At 57.2% G+C, this 19,494-nt stretch overlaps 7 protein-coding genes across 7 annotated transcripts in view; 3 read left to right on the top strand and 4 right to left on the bottom strand.

Moving 5' to 3' along the window:
* Positions 1–19: 19 nt before the first annotated feature.
* SDRG_04047 (hypothetical protein) lies at positions 20–5,172 on the bottom strand (the record flags this gene model as incomplete). Its single annotated transcript, XM_008609698.1, has 12 exons — positions 20–418; positions 473–711; positions 762–1,394; positions 1,448–1,631; positions 1,680–2,171; positions 2,223–2,618; positions 2,667–3,110; positions 3,163–3,457; positions 3,503–3,627; positions 3,673–3,864; positions 3,912–3,939; positions 3,989–5,172. The coding sequence occupies 12 exons, from the start codon at positions 5,170–5,172 to the stop codon at positions 20–22; spliced, it is 4,611 nt and encodes a 1,536-aa protein (XP_008607920.1).
* A 2,470-nt stretch (positions 5,173–7,642) lies between these two features.
* SDRG_04046 (hypothetical protein) lies at positions 7,643–8,724 on the top strand. The gene is made up of 4 exons (XM_008609697.1): positions 7,643–7,776; positions 7,828–7,936; positions 7,981–8,222; positions 8,266–8,724. The coding sequence occupies exons 1-4, from the start codon at positions 7,684–7,686 to the stop codon at positions 8,635–8,637; spliced, it is 816 nt and encodes a 271-aa protein (XP_008607919.1). The 5' UTR covers positions 7,643–7,683; the 3' UTR covers positions 8,638–8,724.
* A 165-nt stretch (positions 8,725–8,889) lies between these two features.
* SDRG_04045 (hypothetical protein) lies at positions 8,890–11,944 on the bottom strand (the record flags this gene model as incomplete). The annotated part of the gene is made up of 13 exons (XM_008609696.1): positions 8,890–9,131; positions 9,187–9,405; positions 9,454–9,558; positions 9,606–9,659; positions 9,706–9,934; positions 9,984–10,091; positions 10,142–10,315; positions 10,363–10,419; positions 10,464–10,934; positions 10,981–11,206; positions 11,253–11,374; positions 11,423–11,668; positions 11,714–11,944. The coding sequence occupies 13 exons, from the start codon at positions 11,942–11,944 to the stop codon at positions 8,965–8,967; spliced, it is 2,409 nt and encodes an 802-aa protein (XP_008607918.1). The 3' UTR covers positions 8,890–8,964.
* Positions 11,945–12,146: 202 nt separating this feature from the next.
* Positions 12,147–13,323, bottom strand: SDRG_04044 (hypothetical protein). Its single transcript, XM_008609695.1, has one exon. The coding sequence runs from the start codon at positions 13,162–13,164 to the stop codon at positions 12,235–12,237; it is 930 nt and encodes a 309-aa protein (XP_008607917.1). The 5' UTR covers positions 13,165–13,323; the 3' UTR covers positions 12,147–12,234.
* Positions 13,324–13,886: 563 nt separating this feature from the next.
* On the bottom strand, positions 13,887–15,477 carry SDRG_04043 (flap endonuclease-1). The gene is made up of 5 exons (XM_008609694.1): positions 15,102–15,477; positions 14,945–15,056; positions 14,657–14,885; positions 14,461–14,604; positions 13,887–14,407 (listed from the first exon to the last, which is right to left on the bottom strand). Exons 1-5 carry the CDS (start codon positions 15,439–15,441, stop codon positions 14,051–14,053), a joined length of 1,182 nt encoding a protein of 393 aa, XP_008607916.1. The 5' UTR covers positions 15,442–15,477; the 3' UTR covers positions 13,887–14,050.
* Positions 15,478–16,118: 641 nt separating this feature from the next.
* On the top strand, positions 16,119–17,754 carry SDRG_04042 (hypothetical protein). Its single transcript, XM_008609693.1, has 4 exons — positions 16,119–16,967; positions 17,019–17,153; positions 17,200–17,441; positions 17,489–17,754. Exons 1-4 carry the CDS (start codon positions 16,155–16,157, stop codon positions 17,655–17,657), a joined length of 1,359 nt encoding a protein of 452 aa, XP_008607915.1. The 5' UTR covers positions 16,119–16,154; the 3' UTR covers positions 17,658–17,754.
* A 748-nt stretch (positions 17,755–18,502) lies between these two features.
* Positions 18,503–19,494, top strand: part of SDRG_04041 (hypothetical protein) — a gene marked incomplete at its 5' end in the record, with an annotated part of 1,940 nt that continues 948 nt past the window's right edge. The window contains 4 exons of the mRNA XM_008609692.1: positions 18,503–18,637; positions 18,683–18,930; positions 18,975–19,237; positions 19,287–19,466. Coding sequence (XP_008607914.1) covers positions 18,503–18,637; positions 18,683–18,930; positions 18,975–19,237; positions 19,287–19,466 — 826 coding nt within the window. The remainder of the gene's footprint in view (positions 18,638–18,682; positions 18,931–18,974; positions 19,238–19,286; positions 19,467–19,494) is intronic.

Raw genomic sequence — 19,494 nt, 5'->3', positions numbered from 1 at the left:
AACCCATAGACTGCAGAAGCTACAGTGGCGCCTTGTAGCCCATTTGAAGCGCGGCAGCAAAGTCCACCATCGCATCGTGGAGCAGTTTGAGTTTGGTGAGCACGCGCCCGCGGGCGACATAGAAGGGCGCGAACGTCGGCATGCACTTAAGCGCTGACGACAGCCGATCGACTGCGCCTCGGCGGTCGTTATCCAGTTGCAAGTGCGCGCACGCGAGGTTCGCCCACACAAACCCGCACTCGGGCATGAGCTCGGCCGCGGTTTCCAGCGCCGCTTTTGCCGCCACAACGTTTTTCGTTTGCAAATGGGCCATTGCGAGATTCAAGTGCGCGAGTCCGAGTTTTGGATGCAGTGCAATGGCTTGGTCAAAGTGCCGCACCGCATCGTCGGTGCGTCGTTCTCGCAGCGCGAGTGTCCCCTACGATACGCAAAGTGTGTGAATTCATTGACAAAATGTACGATTTAATCGCACCATTTGAAAGTACACGGCGTACGCCAACGGGTCAAAATAGGACGCGTAGAGGTACTCGAGACGCGCCTTGTCCAGCAAGCCAAGGCGCTCGTACGCCTTTCCGCGCTCCGTGAGCTGCACGGCGAGCTTCTTCTTGAGTCCGGTGATCGAGGTCGCGGCCGCGGGGGACTCGATCGTACGCCACCGGCTTTGCAGCATCGACTTGACTGCCTCGGCCTTCTGCGCCAAGAGTCGGTCCACTACAATATAGCATACTCGGCACCCGTCCAAAGCAATCACGTGGACGTACGCAGGTAGTTGCCGTCCGGGTCGTCGACGACGTCCGACTTTGACGGCCGCCGCTCCATGTACGGCGTGTTGGCGATGATCGTATACTCCATTTCAATGATGCTGTTGGTCGAAATCGTGAGCCGGATCGCGTCGTTCCAGTGCTTCATCGCGTCGTCGTACTGGCCCGCGTCTGCGAGCATGATGGCGTTTTCTTCGTGGAAGACGTGGTTTTGCGGGTCGAGGCCCTGCACCATGGCGTACTGGCGCACCGCATTGGGCATGTCCCGAAGCGCGCGGAAGAGCGCGGCCAAATTTAGACGGCAGTCGACGCTCGTTGGGTCCAGCCGCACGGCGCGCTGGTAGCAGTGGAGCGCTTGGTGCAGAAGCGACCGGAACGTATCTGTCTTGGCGCTCGACGAGTGCAGCGCATTGAGAGGGTTGGAGGTCTCGCTCAAGAAGAGTGCCATGGTCAAGAACGTGTTGCCAGCGTCCAAGAAGGCATCCAGACCCCGCGGGTTGACGCTCGCCGACGCCCGGAAGAGTCCGATCGCATCGTGGAACCGACCCGTCTTGAGGTAGACGTAGCCTAACCCAAGGTAGAGCTCGAGGTCGTCCGGGGCACTCCGATGCACTTGTTCAAAGTCTGTCGTTGCTAGTACAGAATTGCACACTCAGATAATTTACGAAATTACACGCAAACCTCACCGCCCGCAAAGTCCGACAAGTGGCAGCGCGCAATCCCCCGGTTCCGCACCGCATCTAAAAGCGTTGGGTCCAGCACGATGGCCTTGGTGTAGTCGGCCTCGGCTTGGGCGTGCACACACAAATGATGGTACGCCACGCCACGGTTGTAGTAAGCCAGCGCGTGGTTCGGTTGGTGCTGCAGCGCCTACGCCACGCCATAGGAGCCGAACCTCATTGCGAAATGCCGACGTACGAGGTCGTATTGCACGATGCTCGAGGCCCGACGCGCCAGGCGACTGTCGAGGATGCCCCAGTTGATATACGCGCGGACGTCCCCGGGCTGCGCGAGTAGTGCCGCATCGAGGTCGGCGTATGCGGCGCTAAAGTCGCCGCCCAGCGCGTAGAGCTCGGCACGGTCGACGAGCGCATCGACCAGCGGCGTGGGCGCACTGAGCTTGAGGCACTTGGCAAAGTCCGCGAGAGTCTCGTTGTAGAGTGTCTTGATGTAGCTCGTGAGCGCGGGCACAGTCATGTCGCCCTGGGATAGCGTCTCCGGCAGCGGCGTCCCGGGTTTGAAATTGCTTTCCATTTTGCACTCGACATGCGTTTTGGCGTGAAGACACTCGAGCTGGTGCCAGCACTTGACGAGAAGCTGCATGCGGCACATGGCGCGCTCGTAGAGCAAGCGCGGCAGCTCTGCCTTTTCCGTGAGTGTCTGCGCAAAGTCGTACTCGATGATGGCCGACTAAACACGCGTATGAAGACTTGGTGCGTTCCACTCGTAGGGTGTTGGTACCTTGAGGGCGCCGCGGCCAAGGTAGCACTGCGCGCGCCGGAGGTAGTTTCTCGCGCACTGCGGCTCGGTTGCGATCGCGCGCTCAATGACCTCGAGCGCCGCCTCGGTATCGCCCATCGAATGCAGCGCCTCAGAGAGCAAGTACAGATTCTCGGACGACGGGTGGTCCTCGACCGCCAGCTTGAACTCACGCACAGCTTTTGCGTGCTGTGAGAGGACGCGGTATGCGATGCCACGCGAGATGCGATCGACGCCGTGTTCGGAGAGCTCCATGAACGACATGTAGGCGTACAAGGCCGGACGGCCGTGGCCGAGCTGCAGCAGCAGTTTGCCTTGCAGCAAGTGCGCAAACGCGTCGGTCGGGTTGGTCTGAACCAGCCGCACATAGTCGCGCAGCTACCATGTTGCACATCAGAAAATGTATCCACTGGGTGGTGGACGCACCGCAGCGCCGGTACGGCCTTGCCGCGCATACGACTCGGCACGCAAATAGAGCGCTTGTTCGAGGCTGCGGTCGTTGGTGAGTGCGGTTGTGCACACACTCACGCAGGCGGCGCAGTCGTGGTAGTGCGACAAGAAGATGACGCCCATTTGAACCCAGATCGAGTCCAACGTCGGGTCAATCGACACAGCGGCCTTGAAGTCCTGGAGCGCGCTCGTGTAGCGTAGATCCAAGGCGAAGACGCCGCCGCGCACAATGTACGCGCCCGTGATCGTCGGGTCCAGTGACACGCTGCGCGAGAGGTGCGTCTCGACGACCTTGCGGGCGGCTTCGTCGTGCGCATACAAGCTCGCGAGGGCGCCGCGGTAAAAGTGCGCCGGCGCGTAATGGTAGTCGAGCACGACTGCACGGTCCAGATCGGCGGCGGCCTTGGCGTGCTCTCCAATCTGCCACGTCATAACCTTGATATTTGTATGCATTAGAATAGAAGACGCGCACCAGTGTCTGGAGCCGGCCGCGCTGCGCCAAGAGCACTGCGAGGAGCCCGACGGGCCCGTCGCGCAATTTAGCGCCGCGGGCGCGGAGGTTGGTGCGCGCGTCAGCGTCGTCGATGAGCGCCACGAGACCCGAGAGTGAGTGGATCGTGTGCAAAAGCGGTTTGGCATCCCGTGAGGCGGCGACCAGGCGAAGACACACGTCGCCAATGGCCTCGACGACTTCGGGCAGCGTGCAGCCGGCACGGAGGGCGCTGAGGTAGTCGTCGAGCACGTGCAGCATGAGCTGTGGTGATGCACTACATTTGGACATTGGCGTTGGGGACGCTGTATGAGGTGTGTACATTTGACTCTCAGTGTCAATGTCCTTTTCGTGCACGAGACCTTCCATGAGCTGGTGCCGGAGATGCCCGCGTTCGTAGTAGGCGCGCCAGTTTTTCGGGTCAAATTTGACAATTGTCGTCAAATCCTGCGATTCGTTGGATCGAAAAATTTCTACCAAAAATGGCGTCACCTTGATGGCAAAGGCGAGGCTGTTTTGCTTGGTGTAGATCTGCGATCGGAGAAGGAGTGCCTCGGCCGATGTTGGGTGCTGCGAAAGGACCGACGTCAGGTCGTTGATAGCAGCGTGAAAATCCTGGAGCTGAATATGAATATGCGCTCGCTGCAAGTGCAGGCGATGGTTGCTGGGACAAATGCGCAGCGCCTAGAACCACAAGGCCTCTGGGATCGTAGCACGATCGACGCGCGTACCGAGGTGAGATCTTTGAGTGCCTGGGACCTACGATGGCCATGTCTCAGCACGCAACTCACAAAGCAGGTATGCGTACCAAAGACCAAGGCGTCGACAGAGCCGCGCCCGCAAGAAGATGGCTTCGACGCACTCCTTGTCCATGTTGATGCACGCGCACGCAAGTAGCGTGGCCTGACGCCATTCACGCGCCCGCTCGGCGCGCAGCGCGGCTTCGTACATGGCTTCGAGCGACGACTCGACGCCCGAGTCGGAACTTGAGCCACCCGGCAGCTTGGCTTTCTTTTTTGCATCGGTACGCCGCCGAGGACTGGCCGGCGTCGGCGACGTCAAGTCGACTTCGTCCATTTCTGCGACGACACTGGACGTCGTGGTGCGCGCTGCGGCCTTGTCGCGCTGCTTTTGGGCGATGCTCATCGAAACAGGCGCAATATCGCCGTCCGGAGGCGTCAATGACGTGGCGTCGAGCGCCAAGATTGCGCCCGCATCCATTTCTTTGGGCTCGAGGGCGGAGGCGAGCTTACTCGGCGCCACCTGCATGACGCTGGCGACGGCATCGGCAAGGCCACCAGCGACTGCAACGTTGCTCGACTGACGACGTGATCGTTTTGAGGAGGAGGTTTGCCGGCCAGAGCCACCATCTCCGATGACATTGTCATCACCTGGCGTCGTCTCTTCATCGTCGTAGTCGTCGTCGAGCTGGTTCTCAAATGCGTCCAAGTCGTCGCTGCTGCGCGGCGGAACCTCATTGCCGTCACCGCCGCCCGAAGTCCACGGACGTGGATACGATCCGTCTACCGTCTTGGCAGCGTTGAACTTCTCAACAACCGGCGACGACGCGGCGACCGAGGTGACGCGCCGCCGAACGCCGTTCATTTGCCGCTGCATTGTTGTTGGGTCGAGGTATTTTTTGAGAATGCGCGATCGGTTGAGCACTCGAAGGACGAGGCTCTTGTCGACGTCGTCGCCGTACAGCGGTGGCATCTGCAACTCGGTGCGCTTGGCCTCGATGAGCTCGTCGTCCAAGAAAACGACGTCGGCACCGTCATCGTCGTCCGTACCGAGAAGCTCCATCCCAGCCGCCCCATCCCGACGCTTGAGCAGTGTTGCCTCATTGAACGCTGGCGGCGCAGCAAACCGCGGTGGTGCGAGCAAGTGCGAGAGTGAGATGATGTCGAGCGGTGGCGCCGACGCCAAGTCGGGCTCGGGCGTTGGCGCCTGAACGTCGATATCGTCGCTGTCTTCGAGAAACGTCACGTCCATCGCTCGCTCTTTGGTCGGAGGGGCCGGTGCCATCTACAGCCCACACGCGATAAGTGAGAACACTTGACGTGCGAGAGAGACGGGTTTGATGAGAAAGTCCAAAATGGCGTCCTGGGTCGCGAGCCGCATGAGAGGGAGGGGCAACACGACGTGCTTCTCGTTCACTTGGAATGTCTCGGCGACGATCGACGACGCGATTGGGGCGGGCGGCTTTCGCAATATCGTTGGCCTGCGCTTTGGCGTGCTGGGCGGTTTCTGAGCAAATCGCGCCATGGCTGCCGGACTCAGCTGCTTGGCGGACCGCCGGTGATACCACCGTGTCATGCCTGGCCTAGATCATAAAGATTTTGAGTGTGTTAGTGCTAAGCGACGCGGAATGTTTTACAGCGGGGACGTTGGCGTGGCGACCGCAGGTAAGCGCGTGCCGTTTATGACACGCAGGGGAGTTTGCGCCGACGGCAGCACCGTAAAGAACTGTGGTCGCTGCTCGGTCATACTGTCTCGTTGCCCGCAGCTTTTCCCGCCGGGCGTTTCAGACGCTTTGCTTTTTCAAAACGCAACCAAGCAGCACATGTAGAACGTGCTTCAAAGTTGTACTGGATGCAGTCTCCTCGATGCAAGCGACAACTGGGTGCTGCACGACACCGTCTACACAAATAATCATTGGTGCAAGACACATTGGTATGGATGAGCCTGCGGCAAGAGACGAGCACCACGTGAATGACGAGCCGCATCTTGGTGCTTGGAAGCCACTTTGCAAGCATCACCAGCAGGCCGAATGTCGCTGTGCCAAAGGGGCCCACGACGAGGCTGTTGTTTGTAGCGAAGCTAGGTAGACATAGCCGCAACGACGCAGGGTTAGCGTCGACCCGGAAGTCCTGCAGCACAGCTTTTGTCACCATCGAGTTTGCTGTTGACGCAAAGACCAACGAAAAGTGCTCCCACTGGCACACAATTTCCTTGTCAAACATAACGCAAAATTACTACTGTGTAGCGCTCGTGTTGGGCTGTGGAGACTCCATGTTGAGACTCTGCCACACCTCGTCGGGACTTCCGTTCAAATTCTTGCGGACGCTCGTTGCCGTTTGTCCGACCATGTCCGGAAACCCATGCGTGGCCTTCAAGAGAGGGTTCTCACGTCGTGTTCGTCTCAGGGACATATCGACCTGCAGGAGGCGAGCACCACGTACCACGTGAGAACAACAAGTTGCATCTTGGTGCTCGGAAGCCACTCGGTGAGCATCACCAGCGGAGCGAATGTCGTCGTCGATGACCAGGCCATCGGGTGTCGCGTAGGAGGAAACGTGCACGACAGTGCAGTCCCTCGCGAGCACCGAAGTAAGCCGGTGCAGTGTCGCGGTGCTCGCGTCGAGACGGACGTCCTGCAGCACGACTTTTGCGTGCGAAAATGTGAGTTCTTCACCCATGGCATCCCGTTCGTCGTTTGCATCAACGAAACTGCATCCACCGCCGCCCAGGAGACGTTTGTGTTGTGAGCTACGGTTTGCCATTGTGTCTTCACATCGACATGGGTAGATGATACATATCTGTACGCAACCTTGGTCAATGGCGGCTGCCCGCCAGGGCCTTCTCCTATGCCCAAGACATTGCCTCGCGTTATCCTCATCTCCCGAACCACGACGCTGTTGCACCGCGTCCGTCGCTAGTAGACGACCCGTCCACGCATAGGAAGCTGCCGGGTTTACGATGCGGTACGACATGAAGGCCAAGTCAGCGCAACTTTTTCTGACCATGCGACTCCCAATGCAAAACGTTCCGCGATTGACGCCGGCTGACAAGACCTTTGTCGGTGGTTGGCTGCACACCCTTCCGTGGACGACGCGGATACACTAGCAGCTTTATCCTCGTGACGGGCGCGCGTTGATGGTGTGGCCGTTGCATTAACCTCGCTCGAACGGACCCAATGGCACAAAGGTATGATCTCGCCACCCTCAACACCCCGCTACTACTAGTACTCGCATGTGTTCTGTGTCGTAAAATACGAATTGAAACTAAATAGCTATGTAATACTACGACACATTTTCCAGGGATTTAGAGCCTCAAAAGACGGGAGGTAACACTGGGGTGTTTCCGTTGATGACCCATAGGTTTCGGTTGGTGAAAGGGGGTTCTAGCATGGATGATGATCACCCCGTCGGAGCGACGTGGAGATGACACAAGGAGCTACCGCGCGCTGCTGTTGTACAAGTGGGTCTTCTGTATAAATAGACAATACTAAACTAGACTATGTTGTGTTCGTTGGGAGGATGACATAAGCTTTGAGCTACTTTATGGACTCAAATACAGCTTACATTCTGCTGTGCGTCTGTGACGTCCGCGTGCCCAGCCCACCGTGTATTCAAGTATTGATGTCGTCGAGCTTATGTGTACATACTGTACGTGCCTGTGCTTTTGGAACCGCGAAACTTCCCGAAATTGCATTTGACCGGATAAAGACACGAGGAAAAGCCCGCCTTTTTCACAGGTCGAAACCGACGCGTCGCAGCGACCATGGACATCGCCCGGATGCTTGGCGTCGTGTGTCTCCTCCTTGCGTCGGCAGACGCTACTATGTGCTTGGCCAGCGGAATGAGTGCAGCATTGGTACGATGCCAGTGGCCAAATGAATGTCCTTGAAATACGTGGCGTCTATAGACGTCAGCACGGTACCCGCTGTCGTTTTGCCCGTTCACGCAGGCCCGATGCTGCCTTCCCGCGCACGACCAAGCTATCCTAACCCAGTTCTTACAGCTCATCTCGGCAGGTATATCCACGTGCTAAGGTCCCATCGATGTCATCTATAAACAGGCGCAACTTGCGCTGAGACGCTGAACCCCGCCAAGACGAGCCTCGCCCGCGTCATGTGCGCAGCCTGCAATCCATTTTCCCCACAGTTTCTCTCCCCACCCATCAGTGCTTCGTTCTTTACGACACCAAAGACATTTAAAGTGTGCAGTCGGCTCGCGGCCCTTGCCGCGCCCGCCAACTTTGATTCGTGCGGCTTGAACCAGCTGGCATACCGCGGCTCGGTGTGCTCGCCCAACAACCCCGTACGTAGCGCCTCGTGCAGCAGAGGAAGGAAGCGGTTTGTAGGCGACATCGCAGACTTGGTCGACATGCTCGACCGGCGCGTATGTGTGCCAGAGCGCCATGACGCAGACCTTCTACTGCCAGCCTACGCCGTGCGTCGCCACGGACGTTCCGAGTGGCTTTGCCAACGCCCCGTGCGATGCGGTTGAGAACACGTGCAGCTCGGCCTTCCTTTTCCTCAACGACAATGGCGCCGCCAAACCCGTCTTTTACGAAAAGTACCCCGTCGAGATCGTCGACGCAGCGAACGGGACGTGCTTGGATGTGGACGACTCGCTCCTTTTGCTGGCCACAGCAGCGAGCCCCAGCGCCCATCGCGATGCGATCACAAGCTTAGTGTGGATCGTCGTATTCTACTTTGTGGCGTTGTACTAGTGTCACTTGAGCTCATTCGAATATATCCTGTGCAAAATGCACTTACTGTTTAGAGCTGCCAATCGCTTGACTAAACTACCAAACCAGTATCAATTTGGTTGATTTCTGCGATGGCTGCTATGCAACTTTACGTAGCGACGTTGTACAGAGGAAGTGCTCACACTTGCTTCTGCCCACCCTACTACCCGACACTGCGAGGACACTGCGTAATATGAGCCCATATAACGCCTCTCGACGCCAATGCCTGCACTGGAAGCAGTGAGTAATACACTGTTATCGATCATTGCATGCATCGTCATTGTGTATGTAGAGGTAGACAAACAGATTCTACTTGTGAATCCCGTTCGAGTACTCTTGGAACTGGTCGTACTTGGTCGTGCCAAAATGGGCGTACGCCTTCTCCACGAGGCCGCGCACGAGACCCGGGACCTTGTCATCGGCCGTCGTAAGGAAGAGGCGCTCCTTGAACGACTGCAGAACGTGCGGCACGTTGTCTACAAAGAAGACATATATCGTCCGTGACAGCTTCTTGTCTATGGATCGCAGTACTTTGAAAGCACGGCAGCTTCGAGTTGAAGCTCATCACGTCCACCATCGTGTACAGAATGGACGCGTGTTGGCGAATCGCTTGCGCCGCCGTCGCGCAGAGCTCGATAAAGTGCGCGTAATTCGCAGAGTCTTTGCCGCCAAAGCAGTCGACCATCTCGGCCGTGAGCTTGAACGGCGCGGTCTCAAAGCTGAACGTGCCTCCAGGTGCACGCCCCAAAACTAGCACCATGTGAATAGTGTATCATACTTCATCCATAGACAACGTACAAAAACCAAAGTCGATGTGGACAATGTGTCCTTCAATGTCGAGGAGAATGTTGCCGTTGTGCCGGTCCTTGATGCAGAGCACGTAGCAGACCATCGAGTAGGCCGCTACGCAGTTATATGGCTATCGAAAGGCAGGAAAGTATGGGTCGTACCGAGGCTCTGCATGTAGTTGGTCATGGCTTGTTGAAAGAGGGTGCCGGAGGGATCTAATTTCGTTCTTGAGCTCGAGACAACAGAGGGTGACTGTCGCACCGCCGTAGATGCTCTCAAAGTACGCACGGAGCGTCGTGAACCCCGTCGACTTTTTGAGTCCGTCGAGCGACGTGGCGTTGGACACGACCTCGATGAGGCCCGTGCTTGCGCCGGTCGATAGAATGCGATAGGGATGCAGGCGCAGAGGCAGCGCGGCTTTCTTGAAAACGTCGTCAATGTACGAAATGAGCTGCATCACGAGCACTTCCTGGCGCAAGTCGTCATAGCTCTAGCGCCCACATTGCATTTCCATATCTCGCCACGAATAACACACGCACCTTGGCGATCAGCGATTGCAAGCACACGCCCTCGGATGCCAGTCGCGTGGTCTTGGCCTCCTTGAGCTCGCCAAAGATGGTCGTGAGCTGCGCGCGCCGGTGGTCGTCCTGGACAGCGGTTGTGACAAGGCAGAAAGAAGAACAAATGGAGACAAAACCTCGAGAAGTTGCTCGACAAATGTGTTTTGGCCGACTCGCGGCGCCGCGACGCAGGCGACAACGTCACTCGCGTCGGCCTCGTCGCTGTACAAATGGACGTAGAGCGCACTTGAAACGTCGTACAGGGCTGCGCTTGGCTCGGAGAGAAAGTGCATCAAGCACGGCGCGCGCTCCTATTCGCTCCAAAATGTCATTTGATGCACGTACAGTGGGCGCGTACGTGGGTCTTGAAAACATAGCCATCGTTGACGCACACGGAAGTGACGCGGGCAAAGAGCTACGCCTTTATCCAAAGTCACGTCAAAAGAGGCAGTTGTGTACCTCGGTCGATCGGCACAGCGGAAGGTACGCGAACGCTGGTAAGCGCGCTTGGAGGGTTTGGAGCTTCGTTGGAAGCAGCGTCTTGCGTTCCGACACCTCCACGAGACGGAGCTCTTCGCAGATATCGGTGATGGCTTTGACAAAGTTGATTTGGTCGGTGAAAAAGTCGTAGCGCTGCTGCTGCTCGTCCGAGAGCGCTGGCACGTGCGACGACGACTGCGTCGACGAGACCGACCCCGACCGTGGAATCGAATCCGCTTCGTCTTCGACACGCGCGGCCGACGACACTTCGTGCTCCTTGGAGGCAGCGTCGTCGTTGAGAATGAACTGCCGCATTGCTTGGGACATGCGCGTGATGGCACGCCCGGGGCCAGCTTTGGTGGGCGACGACGACGGGGGTGCGGGCGGGGCCGCAGCGACACCCAAGCTCTCAACCCACGATGACAAATTGTCTTCGTCGCTGGCCGCAAACTACACGGCAATCCAAATTCAAATGTGCTTCCAAGGCCTCGGTCACCTTGAAGGTCGTGTCGCTGTAGCTGTGGTGAATCTCAAAGTAGAATGGGTGCTTTGGGTTGTCGAGCACCCGGATCGTCGCGCGTTCAAGTGGAATCGCGTTGCGGGCATGCATGTCCATGCGTTGGTTGTAGACAAAGAGGATCTTGCGCTCTATGCGGCACCAGCGGCGGTGCCAACTGCGGCGACCCAGCGTTGTCGTACCACCCCCCTTTTTGAAGAGCCAGCTACCAACATAGGAATGAGACATCGACGAGACGAGCAAATTCGTACCCTTCCGCGGTCTCGTCTTGCGTCGAGATGGCCGCGCTACTTTGAGCTGCAAAGAAGCGCCGGTCCGCCTGGAGAATGACGTCCATCTCCATCTTGGAAATGTGTTTTTGGGCCAAAAGCTCCTAGTTTCGCTTCTCGTCGCGTCATGGTCTTCTTAGCGTGATACGAACCTGCGCGGGTTTGCTCGCCGGCGATCCGTACACGAGGCACTGTTCAAGGATCACGAGCAGCTGCGCGCAGCGAGTAAACGTGCGCGGGTTGCCATTTCGCTTGGGCCGGTGCTCGTCGAGCGCGGCGTAGACGATCCAGAAGAACTGGAGCGCAAAATGCGTGCTGCTCAAGCTCAGAAGCAGCACAAACTGCTCCATCGCATCCATCGGCAGCTCCTTCTCGAGGTGAAGCACCATGTGCGCCAGCTACCTCGATTGTTCCATGCGCCCGCCTGCAAAACGGAGTTGTACCTGCGGCAGGTAAAAGTCCACTTGGTCCAGCATCGGCCGCGCCTGCTTGAGCGACCGAAGCTCTTCGCAGACGGCGCTTGTATACGCCGTGTCCTTGCGTCGCTGCCAGAGCGAGAGCATCAAACTCTGCATGTCGATGGACCCGTTCTGCACGATGGACGCGATGGGTCGGGCCTCCATGGCCGTCGGCGCGGGCGGCAGCTGCAGAGGCGCGGCTACTGGGACTTCCATCGCTCGATCGAAATAGGAGAGAAGCAACGGGAAAACGCTTGCCCCAAAGATAGCTGCACGATTCAGGACCACAGAAAGTACGCGCCATCACCATAGAGGTCTTCGGGCGTTGCAGTATTTGCGATTGCTGGCGTCGTCAACCGCCAATACGACCTACTGTGAAGAGCACGGAGTACGGACCTCGCGACCGTAGTACACTGTGGGTAGATCAAATAGGTCGTGTAGCTCTGGACGTGTGGTGTAGTTTGAAATACATATCTCAACGTCGAGGCTAGAGCCGTTGGATTGAGTTACGGGGACGGCTTGACGTACGCGGCCAAATCGATGGGCTTGGTCGCATCGCACGTTGTCGTGACGTTGCCAAAGCAGTCCATAAAGTCACCCGCGAGGAGGAGCTTGTCGCTGTCGCAGTTGTCCTTGGCCTTGGCGAAGCACGTGCGGATGGCGACGAGGCGGTTGGGCGTCTCGCCAGCGACCTTGGAGCACAAAATGTTGACGTTCTTCGGGTACAAGGCCGCAATGTCCGCGATCGTCGTCTTCTTCTCGGGCGTCGCGGCCCAGTCGGCGATCTGCTTGGTCTGCTTGACAAGGCGCGTGTTGACGTCCAACGTAGCCTCAAAGTACTGCTTGGAGGCGAGGTCGTAGTCGTCGCCGAACGCGCCAAAGCAGATGCCGTGCTTCTGGAACTCGTGGTTGTAGCCCTGGCAGAGCTGCTCGGTCGAGTTGCCGATCGCGGGGTCGACCCACACGGACGCCATATCGGCAAAGAGCTTGGGGTACTTGGTCGCAAACTTGGACGCGTCAAACGGGCGGTTCACGATCGTGTCCGAGACGTTGCAGCAGCCCGGGTACCCGTTCACATAGTTGGGCCAGAGACCGTGGATCATGAGTTCGCTCTTGACGTCAACCTTGTGGCAGTTGATGCCGACCGGGTACTTGTTGACGTTCTGGTGCGTGATGGTCGAGTCGACACCGTTGAGAAGATCGCGGCAGAACTGCGGCTGGTAGATCTGGTCGAAGAGGAGGTAGTCAAAGTCACCGGGGCGCTGGAGCTTCTGATAGCACGCATCGCTGGGCGGGCCAAAGCAGCCCGGCGCCGCCTTGGAGTTCTTGCAAATGTCCACGCACTGCTGGTGTGCGGGCTCGACCCAGCCGCCGAGGTAGTCGATCGCGACCGCCGTTTGCACCAGCGTCATCGCCATAATCGCCGTCTTGGACATGGTAGTTAGTTGCTCGTACTTGGAAAGTTGAAAAGTGAATGCACGCGGCTGACCAAGTTGGATGGCCGTCAGCCATTACGCATGAGCGAGATTCGCTGCAAACGCCTCGACGACTGCGACGGAACGCCGCAGAAAGCGTAGCCAAGCCACAGAAAGCGTGGGATTCGAACCAGTTGGAGTCTACCGCATGGCGCAGTCGACGACGTGGCCTCATTTGATGTTTGTATGCAAGCCGTAATTTGCATGACGATCCAGTCGGGTACTGTTCGATCCGGCTTCGTACCTCCAAGCAGTGGCTCTCAGACTCCTCAGCAGGTGCTAATCCAGCGCCATTATTCGGCGCAACCAGACGACTATAACATCGACGACAAGGGGACTCCTCCCAGGCTGTGCAATTCGACCGCACACTCAACTTCAACCCTGACCCCGTGGGAGCATGCGTGTCAATTCACAGACCGCCAAACCATGTGGTGCGAGAGCTCGGGCGCGTGGCTGCACATCAAAAAACCTGGTTTCATTCTTGAATCTGGATATTTATCCTTCTCTTGTGCTCTAAAAAGGAATTTTCCACCTGATTAGAGTGAAATAAGGCCTTTGTATGCGTATTAACAGCCGATTTCTAAGGCCGACCTCTTCGAGGCCATGCCACCCAAGCGTTGGCCTCAACAATGCAAGCTCGAAGCCATCGCTGCATCGCCAGCAGCCGATGAATCTCGAGACGAGGGACGTGACGGTTGCGCATTATAAGCAGGCGACCAAGTGGTACCTTGGATGCATTCCTCGTTGCGCGACGGGTTCCTCGTCGGCTGCGATTCCTTGCACAACGCGAGGTCGTGGCATGAATCCGAAGCGGGAACGTAGTAGAAAAGTTACATAACGCAGGGCTCTACTTTTTGCGGCCGCGCTTGGACGGCGCACCTTTGGCCGGCGCAGCCTTGCCCTTGCCCTTCTTGTCGTCGGTCGTTTTCCGCTTGGCGCCTGCCGATGGCAGCACCGTGAAGAAGCTCTCGAGGCGCTGTTGCGAGTGCGACGTCTTGGCCTTCTTGAGCTTCTCAATGCCGTTCAGGACGCGCTCGGCGTTGAAGCCGTGCTTCTCGACGAGAAACGCACGGAGCTCATCAACGCTCGGATCCTTCCACTTGAAGTCGATCTCGGACACATCGGCCACCTCGGCTTCGATAAACATGCCGCGCGCCTGCTTGTAGATAGCGTCTTCGCCGAGCCAGTCCTGCGGCACTGTCACCTAAACGCACGGGTGAGATATGCGGCAAGAGAGGTTATTAATGAGGTGCGTACGCCCTTGCTCGGGTGCTTCTCGAGGTGCGCGATGAAGTTTTCGATCGTCTTGTGTTCCTTGATCGCGTTCAGCGCCTTCTTGGGGCCAATGCCAAAGATCGTATCGCAATAGTCGCAACCGCAGAGGATGCAGAGATCGACAAACTACAGAGGCATCCGTGTGAGGAAGGGTCGACGAAGTTAGGCGAGGAGATACCTGGTCGTACGTCAAGTTGAGCTCCTCAAGCACCTTCTCCAGCCGGATTTCCAAGATCGGGAGCTTCCGGCTCGCGGCGATCGTCAAGCGGCGGAAGAGCACGGGCGTGCCGAACGTGACGACGTCCATATCTTCCGTACCGGCGGCAAATACTTTCTTCGCCTTGGCCAAGGCCGCGCACGTGGCCTCAGCTTCGCACGGTGCCGTGATGAACGGAACGCCCATGAGTCTACCAATCCAGAGAATACACCATGAGCCATCAACAGAAGAAGCGCGTGATCGTCGTACCCGAGGAGCTCTTTGCAGTCTTCGCTGTGTTGGGGCGTGGCACGGACGAGGCGTTTCGTGAACTTGTCAATATCGTCTTGGTTGCCTTCTTCGGTAGCCGTCTTCAGGTTTGCTTTTCATGCATGAGCTTCGTGCCATTAGACGAGACTGGGCGCACCTTGGGCCTCTTGGCGCCGCTCAGTGCGCTTGGCGAGCTCGCCGCTCTTCATGACAGGCGGCTTTCCGTCAAAGACGTAAACGGGCTTGACACCGTGCTCCATGAGACGAATCGTTCGGTTGAACATGCCTTGGATGTGCGACGTGACCTCGCCGGCTTCGTTGGTGAGCTGCGCCGCGCCGCCGCCGTCGCCGGTGCTGCGCACGGCGATGAGAAACTGGTAGAGCGCCATGCTCGCATCGATGGCCACGCTGCGCCCCGAGAGCTGGGACATCTGCATCTCCTTGACGCAGCTCGGCGCCTCGTCCGTAAGGAGCTTCATGAGACCTTTGATCCCCATCTTGCCGCGTCCTGTGGTTCTGCACACGAATCGAAAATTATGACCCGTTGTATTTGGCGGCAGTTTTATCTTTTTATCATTCGGAGTATGCATTCTAAGAGGTTTTCCGCGCTAAAAGCAGCACACCTCGCAAGTGTTCACGCACTCACGAGCTGCTCCAGAGCAGTATCGGGATTGGCATGGGATATCAACAGTGCCAATCATATATTTGAGCGCCAATACTCGAGTTGTTGTGAGCAGATGTCGTGTTGCTTCGTCCCGCTGCGTGTGTTTGGTCAACCTCAAACTCGCACAGAAGCCAAGAATGACCGCCAACTACACCACGGGTTCGTTATCTCTGATCTATGGGAATGGAGTTTACAACTACATGTACTTGTCATGGCATATGCCGAGATGAGCTTGGTGCTATGACCTTGTTGGTGTCATTCAGCACAGAAGAGCATAATGCTGTTGGCCACCAATCTTGGAATGTCGATGTTTCCTGCACCACCGACATATTGCGAACTATTTGGGTTTTATCTGCGTCTTTTTAGGACGGACAGGAAAGCTCGCAAGAATCGGAATGCTTGACCACGCTCCTGTGGTAAAGGGTTGCGATCTTAACGAGTCGCTGAATTTGGCGGGCTTTTACACCTCCGACATCGGATACAATTTGTATTAAAATAGAGAGGTTTCAACGACTCTCTTTAGGTGTTTCATTGGTTTGCACGAGCATGAGCAGCAGGACGCGCCGGTTGTCGCTCTCGGACGTCTCGGACGAAGACGAGTACCTCGTGGCGCAGCAGTCGTCGAGCGAAGAAGAAGAAGGCGAGTGCTTCGACATGTCCAACCCCAAGGCCCACCGCAAACGTGACCTCGGGACCAAGGTCCCGCGCAAGCAGCAGTCGGCCGACGCATCGGACTCGGAGCTCACGGATGAGCCGCTGCCAAACGTCGCCGTCGCTCGTGGCAAGGACCGTGGCAATGCCATCGATCTCTCGGATCTGTCAGACGACAATGACGAGCCGCTGCCAACCAAGGTGGCCACCAAGCCAACTATCCAGCTCTCAAAATGGGCGAGCCGCTTCCTGCAGCCCCGTCCGGTGGCGCCGATCATTGAGGAGCCAGAGCTGGAGCCCATGAACGACTTCATCCTCTCGGACTTTACGACGCGTTTCCGTGGTGCGACGGACGTTGCGGACGACGAATCGAGCGACGTGGACGCGGTCTCGGATGGCGAGCCCGATATTGACGCGCTGCGCATTGGCCGTCCGGTGGCCTCGATCGAAGCGACGAAGGAGCGCCCGGCTAAGAAGGCCAAGCTCGACGACGACAAGCTCATTAAGCCCCGGCGCGAGAGCCGGTACTTCAAGAAGGACCTCGCGACCAAGTGCTTCAATTGCAACGAAATCGGCCACATGTCGAGAGACTGCGTCAACCAAATGGTCATGCGGCCGTGCTTCCTGTGCGGGTATCGTGACCACCAGGCAGGCACATGCCCCGCCGTACTCTGCTACCGCTGCAACCAACCCGGCCACGAATCCCGCGTACACCGCCAATCCTGTTTTACTTCTCGGTCACAAATACTTCGATTGTAGAACTGCTCGAGCCGGCGCCAAGACCTCAACTACTGCCGCAAGTGTGGCCGTGACCACTACACCGAGACGTGCACGGTCGGCAACGATGACTACAAGGATGTGAGCTGCATGGTGTGCTTTGAGCCCGGCCACTTGGTACAATCCTCTTTTCGAAGTGTCGATGGCTCACTGAGCGACTTAGCACTGCGTCCCTTTCCCGCGCCCAACCAACCGACGCATCTACTGCCCCAAGTGCGCAGGAGCCCACTTCTTTGAAGAGTGCGATGAAAACTACGACTCGCGGCGCGAGTACAGTGCGTCGTACCGCCAATCGTCGGCATCGAGCAACAACAAGCGGACATCTGACGTGACGTGCTACGAATGCGGCGAGGTTGGGCACATCGCGGCCAAGTGTCCGCTCAAGCAGCGCAGCCGGCATCAGCGGTACACTGTTTCGATACCTGACATTTGCTTATATATTCTTATCCTAGGTTTGTTGAGGCGGAAGCGTCGCCACCGACCCCGAAGCGCAACCAAAAGCGGAAACGCGACAGTACCAGCAGCAGCTACATCACCAACAGCAAGAACAACGGCAACCGCGGCGCCAATACGGACCACAACAGCATGTCGTATGCCAAAAAGTACTTTGCGCGGCGATAAAAAGAGGCGCCGCCTGTCCATAGTTGCATGATACTAGGATATATTAATATTCCTTGTTGTGATTAACACCTTTGCTAACTTCTTACATACACTGTTGTTATCGTGTATAGCCCACGACGCCACCTGTATTGAGTATCGACGGATCTCGTGTCTGATTTTACGACCGTCGACAGTGGCGGACCACCTTCCAGTCTCGTCACCGCAAAGTCAAGCATCGAATGAAGCGAAGCCCCGAAGGGTGAATACACGCAGACAAAAATCACGAGCCACTAACCTCCATAACCTACGGTTTGAGCATGCAATACCTTGAAGCAAGCGATCGCGACTCGCAGCGCTACTTACGGGGTAAATCATGCAGCTTTTGCGTCACTTTCATAGCCTCGCACTGACGTATACTTTATCCGAATCGCAATAGCTCCTCGAGTGCACGCTGCAGGCGTTCACGTTAAGAACTTCGCAGTGCGTTTGCAGTGGGGTCTGCGACTTTGTCGGTCACGCATTGCACGCATTGCATGTCTTCTTGGCTGCTGCGCATGCATAGGCCATCGTCAACGTTTCCATACAACTATGCTACTCCAGCTAACTGGCGGCCAACGGAATGTTCGCCTCCTGTGCCACGAAGCTGTCATTTCTTTGATTGCGGTCAGACCACGGCACCAATTCCATGTCCATAATCCAAGCGTGCCATCGCGGCATCCACTGTACGACCCTACATCCAGTGTTTTTTCCCAACACATGCTCCATTGGGGCATTTAATTGCATACAACGCTGCAGTACAAAAAGACAATTTAAAAACACACCCACTTGGAGAAAAACGTTGGTCGTTGCCACTTGCAATTTTGACCATGACAAGCGAAGCGACATCCTTGCTACCACCCCGCACACCGACCGACAGCGACGTCGAGGCAGCTCTCACCATCGAGACGCCGATGAATCCGCGCACTGAGATCCTCGCTCTCCTCCACTTGGCTGGCCCTATGGTGTGCACCACACGACAACTTCCTTGATTGACCATGATTCAATAGTTTGCGACCTTCTTGCTCGAGATCTTGCCGGGTTTCCTCTCCATCGTGCTCGTGGGACACATGAACTCGCCGCACACCAAAGAGTTTGTGGACGCTGCCACCATGTCGACTGTCTTCTTCAACGTCTGCGGCCTCTCGATCGGCGTCGGCCTCACAACGGCCATGGACACACTCTGCTCACAGTGCGTCGGTGCCGGCAAGGAGCACCTTCTCGGCATGTACCTCCAAAGCGGCCTCGTTGTTCTCCTGTACGAGCTGCATACGACAATATCTCCAACTCACGTCCTTGTAGGCTGGCGTACGTGCCGATGCTGGTGCTGAATTGGCACACGACGTACTTTCTCGAAGCCTTGGGACAGGACCCGATGGTCGCGACGCTCGCGGGCGACTTTTCCTGCATCACCATCTTCTCGCTGCCACTCATCTTTGTCTACGAGCTTCTCAAGAAGGTACTCCAGGCCCAGGAGATCGTGTCGCCCATGGTCTACATTGCGGTCCTCAGCAACTTTATCTTTGTCGCTGTCGGTTATTACCTCTGCTACGTCACCGACATTGGTACGTGCATGTAGCGTCATCAATGGCATCGTATCGACGGCTGTATTAGGATTCCTCGGAGCTGCGTATGCTCGGGTCTGGTGTACTGCTTCGATGCCGATCCTGGCACTCCTCTACTTGGCGCGGCGCCCAGTGTACAAGTCGTGGTGGCCCACCGACACGTCGGCCGCGAGTCAGTGGCGCGACGCAGTCGCTCACGTTCCCGAATTCATCACCCTCGGTATTCCAGGTACGCAGACTTCTAGCACTTCGATGGT

This window comes from Saprolegnia diclina, assembly GCF_000281045.1.
Source record: "Saprolegnia diclina VS20 unplaced genomic scaffold supercont1.10, whole genome shotgun sequence".
Taxonomy (NCBI): domain Eukaryota; phylum Oomycota; class Saprolegniomycetes; order Saprolegniales; family Saprolegniaceae; genus Saprolegnia; species Saprolegnia diclina.
The sequence above is the reverse complement of the archived record's forward strand: the minus strand, read 5'-3'. Positions and strand labels throughout refer to the sequence as shown.

Coding starts and splice junctions, on each gene's coding strand:
- SDRG_04042 (XM_008609693.1), top strand. CDS start 16,155: ATGAGCAGCAGGACGCGCCGGTTGTCGCTCTCGGACGTCTCGGACGAA. Junction 16,968..17,018: donor AACCCGGCCACGAATCCCGC/GTACACCGCCAA, acceptor CTTCGATTGTAG/AACTGCTCGAGCCGGCGCCA. Junction 17,442..17,488: donor CAGCGCAGCCGGCATCAGCG/GTACACTGTTTC, acceptor TTCTTATCCTAG/GTTTGTTGAGGCGGAAGCGT.
- SDRG_04043 (XM_008609694.1), bottom strand. CDS start 15,441: ATGGGGATCAAAGGTCTCATGAAGCTCCTTACGGACGAGGCGCCGAGC. Junction 15,057..15,101: donor GCGGCGCCAAGAGGCCCAAG/GTGCGCCCAGTC, acceptor ATGCATGAAAAG/CAAACCTGAAGACGGCTACC. Junction 14,408..14,460: donor AGAAGCACCCGAGCAAGGGC/GTACGCACCTCA, acceptor CCGTGCGTTTAG/GTGACAGTGCCGCAGGACTG.
- SDRG_04044 (XM_008609695.1), bottom strand. CDS start 13,164: ATGTCCAAGACGGCGATTATGGCGATGACGCTGGTGCAAACGGCGGTC.
- SDRG_04046 (XM_008609697.1), top strand. CDS start 7,684: ATGGACATCGCCCGGATGCTTGGCGTCGTGTGTCTCCTCCTTGCGTCG. Junction 7,777..7,827: donor GCGGAATGAGTGCAGCATTG/GTACGATGCCAG, acceptor TGGCGTCTATAG/ACGTCAGCACGGTACCCGCT. Junction 8,223..8,265: donor TGTGCTCGCCCAACAACCCC/GTACGTAGCGCC, acceptor AGCGGTTTGTAG/GCGACATCGCAGACTTGGTC.